This window comes from Eumetopias jubatus, unplaced genomic scaffold (assembly GCF_037043125.1).
Source record: "Eumetopias jubatus isolate StellerSeaLion01/CBP00866 unplaced genomic scaffold, mEumJub1_p1.0 scaffold_11, whole genome shotgun sequence".
NCBI lineage: Eukaryota > Metazoa > Chordata > Mammalia > Carnivora > Otariidae > Eumetopias > Eumetopias jubatus.
Window position 1 is genome coordinate 67782887 of NW_028274817.1, and position 6000 is coordinate 67788886.

Below are 6000 nucleotides of genomic sequence, written 5' to 3' on the forward strand. Positions count from 1 at the left end.
GCTCCTGGGGGAATAATTTCCATAAGGATTTCATGTCTGCATATTTAATGTTTGGGCATACAAAATCTCCTACAGGTATCTGAACTTATCTCAGAGCTGAAAGGCTTTGGAAACCATCTACCCCACACCCCTCATTTTTACAGATGGAGAAATTAAGGCCCAGAAATAGGAAGTAACCTGAGCAAGGTCACAGGGCCAGTAAGAAGCAAAGCTGGGACCAACTTCCAAGAGCCCTCACTCTCAATCTATTGCTCCCTTACTTTTCACAACTGCCTCTTAATCTGAACTTCTAATTGTGTGATATTTAATGAATGTCAGAATGAGTTATCAAGACATGGAAAGGATTATTATATTCATTCACATAAGCATTAGATAAGAAGAATGGATGAATGAATATGTGGGTGGGTGGATATTCTATATTATTCACAAAACATATCATGTTTCTGTTTTGAAGAATCCAAGCCTAGATCTTGTCACATGTCACAGCAGTCACCGTGTTCCACTACACACCAATCTTAGCAGCAAAGAATCCTCTGGTACATCCTGCAGTTTAAAGCATACACAGGAGCAAGGAGACTCACCTCTACTCCACTCCCTCTTGCTCTCAAACCTCTAACCTCCCTGTCCTATACGCACTCTTTACCTGATGTTGGTGCATCACATTTGCATTCTCCTCACTTCCTTTACACCTATCTCCCTCGGTTTCTCCGTTTAGACCAGGTGTCCTTTTCTAACTGCATGCCTCAGTCAGCCCTCCCCCACCCCACAGGCCCCTCGACCACCTTCTCATTCCTCTGTCGACAAATCTCAGCGTTTTCAAACCCCATGGCCCCCTCTTGCTTACACAGTGATGTGGCCGGCGCCCCGCACCAATACAGGATCGGGGGCATATCTCCGCAGATGCTCCTCACTCACTACCCGAGGCGGGGGTGGCGTCTCTTCCTCCTCCTCTTCTTCTTCTTCCTCATCCTCCTCTTCTTCCTCGTCCTCCTCATCTTCCTCGTCGTCGTCGGGCCCCGATACCGACGACGACGACGGCGACGACGACGACGTTGCCGCTTCTTCTTCCTCCTCCTCCAGTTCCGAGATGGTGTCGAACTCCGCCATGTTGGGCAGCAGGATGCTCATCACGTGACCTCTCAATCGCCGCCACCCTCACGGAGAAGAGTTTGAACCTGCCGAGGTGCTGGAAGAGGAGGGGGAACGAAATGAAGAGAAAGAGGACCGGGGTAGGGACAGGATTTGAAGAGATGCGCCTGCGTGTTGGGGCAGACGGGGGAGGGGGGTTGGAGGCGGGGGCACGAGGGAGAGAGGAGCAAAATCAGTCTACGCTTGCGCCGTACTAAACGAAGGGGGGCGTTGGAGGTGAACTCCAGGGAATTATCGAGGCCCGGTCTGCGGGTTCTGTGTTTAATACTGCTCTTCGGGCTTGAGCTGCTTGGGGCCAGGGGACATATCTTCTGGCTTTATTTCCTATTAATTAGTCGTGGGTATTATTAACCACACACCCCCACGCAGTGCGGGGAATGCATATTCTATAACATGAGGTTAGAACTTTGCCCCAGATATCTAAAGGTATATACCAATCCCTTGCATTTGTTTGTTCAGCATTACAGTTTAAAAGACTTTTGCATCAGAATTTTGCCACCCTGGGAGGCATTTTTATTAACATTTTACTGAAGAGGAAACTTTCTATTACTACTTCTCCTTCTGTAATACTTAATAAAAGACAGTGTCTGGGACTGTGCTAAGCACTCTTTGTGTATATCCCATTTAATACTTCACAACTGCATGGGATATGTACCAGAATGATCTCGCTTACAGATGGGAGACCTAGATGCACGGAAGATAAGTAACGTGCCCAACCAAGGTCATGGAGTTACTAAACGGCAGACCTGGTTTTAAACTTGGAAATCTCTTCTGATTTCAAAAGCCCGGTACTCTTACCCAAAGGGCTACACTGACTGAAGTTGTTTGGAAAGGTTTTGTAGAGTGATTCCTTTGGGCTGTTTCTTGAAAGATGTTTGAAGTTTGGAGGTTTTGTTTGTTTGTTTGTTTGTTTACAGGGGAGAAGGGCATGGAGAGGGTGGAGGGAGTATTCCAACCTAAGGAATGATTAATTAATATCATCCATCTTCCAGACACTGATCTAGTCTCTTTCATGTACAGTATCTCAGTTAACCCTTAAACAATCCTGTGAGGTAAGTATTATCATATCTATTTTATAGCTGGCAAAACTGAATCTCAGGAAGTTTAAGTAATTTATTAAGGTCTGTGGTAAGATTTTTTCAAAATTTCCATTTCAAATATTTTTTCCTCTCTTCTTCACACCAACTAAAATGTTGTAGAGATCACATATTTTGAGTTTCCAATCCATGTGTCAAACTAATACTTAGCAGCAGCACAAAAATCCTTGTCATAATTCAGGGATCATTAAGACAGTAAAGTCATGTAGCTGCTAATTAATAAAACAAATCCTGTAATCCAGGTATTTTAATATCAGCTTCACTGCTCTTTATGCTACACTACAGCTCCATCCCAATTCGATGGTGAGACTGAGGAAACAGATATAACTGCGCTTTATTTTTCTAAAGATTTATTCATTTATTAGAGAGAGAGAGAGAGAGCAGGGGGAGGGGCAGAGGGAAAGAATCTTCAAGCAGACTCCAAGTTAAGTATGAAGCCGGACATGGGGCTGGATCCCATGACCCATGAGATCATGACCTGAGCCGAAACCAAGAGTCAGTCCCTTAACCGACTGAGCCACCCAGGCACCCCATAACTGTACTGTAATTTAATATGAGTATTATGCTAGCAGTATAGCAATATAAACAAAGCATTTAGGATGCATGAGGGAAGAAGAAATTAGTTTTGTAAGTGACACTGTTCAAACCATTATTATTATCAGTAAGTTTGTGTTATTAAGGTGAAAAAATGTTTTGTACTCAATACCTTATTTATTTAGAAACTTTAAAAATAGTGCTATGGTCAGCACTGTGAATTGTGTAAGACTGATGAGTCACAGATCTGTACCTGTGAAACAAATAATACATTATATGTTAATAAAAAATATGTTGCAACACTAGCAATAAGCAACAAAATTTAGTTTTTATAGTATAGAGAACTTTACTAGTCTAAAAATATTTTACAAGAGCCTTCTGATAAGACAGATACAATGTAGCTGCTTTTCTTGGATATTAATAAAAACATGTCATATGTCATTCATGGGAGTGAAATACTTTAGACTTAAGATCAAATCAATATTTCACACCCGTTCTTCCCTTTCAAAAAGCAAAAAAGTCATAGGCAATACTAAAAATTTTCCAAACATGTTATATTATCCTTAAAAGTCCATTAAGTCACTGACTAGAGGGAAGTATTTTGCTGATTACAACTTAAATGCGAGTTTCTCCTTTTCACCAGTCAGGATTAGGCTAAGAAGGGATATTTGAAGGAGATAAAGGGAAAGGAATATAAAGGGCGAACTTTGTGGTAAGTGCAAGTGAGATACTGGAACTATGGTAAAAGTGGAGAAATGATGGCTGTGGAGGATGGGTGAGGAGGAGAGGGAGGGGCAAATTATACTGCCAAAATGGAGAGTGGTCTCTGATATTTAGTCAGATGTCAAAGAAAGAACAAAGCAATGCTATTGCTTGGAGAAACTCACAAGTATGGTCTGCTTTCTTGCATATACACTGTGCTGAAAATGCATATATAATTCCAAAAGTAATTTTTTTTTTTTTGCTGATCCATAGGAGAATTTGGAGTTGGGCAAGCCAAGAAAAATACCTTTTGTCAGTAAACACAAGGAGTGACATGATATTTATTTTTTTTTAAGATTTTATTTATTTATTTGACAGAGAGACACAGCGAGAGGGAACACAAGCAGGGGGAGTGGGAGAGGGAGAAGCAGGCTTCCCTCTGAGCAGGGAGCCTGATGCGGGGCTCGATCCCAGGACCCTGGGATCATGACCTGAGCTGAAGGCAGACGCTTAACGACTGAGCCGTGATTTTTAAATGATAGTTTAGCAACCATCAAGAATACTAAGGCTAGGAGTGGGTGGAGAAGAAAACAGGCCATATAACTTTCTGTCTGATGAGCTAAGCAGGGCATGGGGGTAATTACCCTGTCTAATGGATGGGGACCTGAGGCAAGGGGTCGCAGGTTTAACCATCTGTTCAATCTTAGAACAGCTGAAAAGAAATATAACTTTTAAAAGAATCCTCCCTCCCTCCCTCCCTCCCTCCCTCCCTTCCTTCCTTTCCTCTCTCTCTCTCTAAGTGTAAAATTCAGTGATTTCAGTAAATTTACAGAATTGTGCACCTATCACTACAAACTAACTTTAGAACATTTCTGTCACACCCAAAAGAAATCACTATCTCATTTTCAATCATTCCCCATTTTGACCCTTAGCCCCAGGCAATAATTAATCTACTTTCTGTCTCTGTAGATTTCTTTTCTGGACATTTCAAATAAATTGGATCATACAATGTGTGGTCTTTTGTATCTAGTTTCTTTTGCTTAGGATAATATTTTTGAGGTTTATCCATGTTGTGTCTTGTATAAGTACTTCATTCCTTTTAATTGATAAATAGTATGACATTGTAAAGATATATCACATTTTGTTTATCCATTCACCAACTGATGATATTTGGGATTTTGGATATTATGAAAATACTGCTATGAAAATTCACATACATGTCCTTGTGTGAACATAGGTTTTAATTTCTCAAGGGTGGATACCTATGAGTGGAATTACTGGGTCATATGGTAAGAGTGTTGATTTTAAGATAACTGCCAAACTATTTTTCAAGGTGGATCAATCAGTTTGCATTCCCACTAGCAATGTATGAGAGTTCCATTTTCTCCACATTCTCTCCAACATCTGTTATTTTCTTTTTGGATAGAGCTATTCTCGTGGGAATGAAGTGTATCACATTGTAGGTTTATTTTATATTTCTCTAATGACTAATGATGTTGAACATCTTTTCATGTGCTTGTTTTTCATTTATATACCTTCTTTGATGAAATTTCTATTCAAATCTTTTGCCCCATTTATTAAGCTTTTTTTTCAAGATAATTAGAGATTCACATATAATTATAAGAGCTAGTACAGGCAGGTCCTGTTTACACTTTACTCAGTATTTCCCAATGATAACATCTTGTGTAACTATAGTACACTATCACAACCACAAAATTGACATGATACAATCTGCCCATCTTACTCAAAGTTCCACAGTCATACATGTATTCATTTGTGTGTGTGTGTGTGTGTGTGTGTATGTGTGTGTGTGAATTTAGTTCTATGAAATTTTACCACAGGCATAGGTTCATACGACTACCACCATAGACAAGATAAAGAACAGTTACATCACCACAAGGATTCCTCCTGTTATCTTTTTTTTAAGATTTTATTTATTTATTTGAGAGGGAGAGGGAGAGGGAGCAAGCAAGCGAGAGCACAAGAGCAGGGGGAGGGAGAAGCAGACTCTCTGCTGAGCAGAGACCCAGGACTCTGGGTCTGTGTGTGTCTGTGCCTGTGTCTGTAAAATTCTTAGGGTTTTCTACATATAAATTTATGTGATCTGTGAATGAACACAGTTTTATCTGTTTCTTTCTAATCTGGATCTTCTCCCTCCCTCCCTTTTATCTCCTTCTTCTACTTCTCCTTCTCTTCTTTTTGCTTCTCTTTCTCCCTCCCCCATCTCTGTCTGTTCCTTTTTTAAGGATTTCCAAAATTTAAATTAATTTTCAATTAAAAAATTCAATTTCAATTTGAATGAAATTTTCTTCTGTTGTTGATTTCTAATTTTAATTCCAGTGTGGTTCAAGGACATAAATTGTATGATATAAATCCTTTTAAATTTCCAAAGACTTGTTTTGTTGCTTTACCATATCATTTATTTTGAGAAAGTTTTATGTACATTTGAGAAAAATTTATATTCTGTTGTTATTGGTTGGATTATTCTAAAAATATCAGTTACGTCTACCTTATAGTT

At 39.8% G+C, this 6000-nt stretch overlaps 1 protein-coding gene across 1 annotated transcript in view; it reads right to left on the reverse strand.

Moving 5' to 3' along the window:
* CHIC1 (cysteine rich hydrophobic domain 1) overlaps nucleotides 1-1183 on the reverse strand; it is a 63006-nt gene extending 61823 nt beyond the window's left edge. Inside the window, exon 1 of the mRNA XM_028101481.2 lies at nucleotides 845-1183. Within this exon, the coding sequence (XP_027957282.1) occupies nucleotides 845-1128 (284 nt within the window). The 5' untranslated portion in view covers nucleotides 1129-1183. The remainder of the gene's footprint in view (nucleotides 1-844) is intronic.
* Between the last annotated feature and the right edge of the window lie 4817 nt (nucleotides 1184-6000).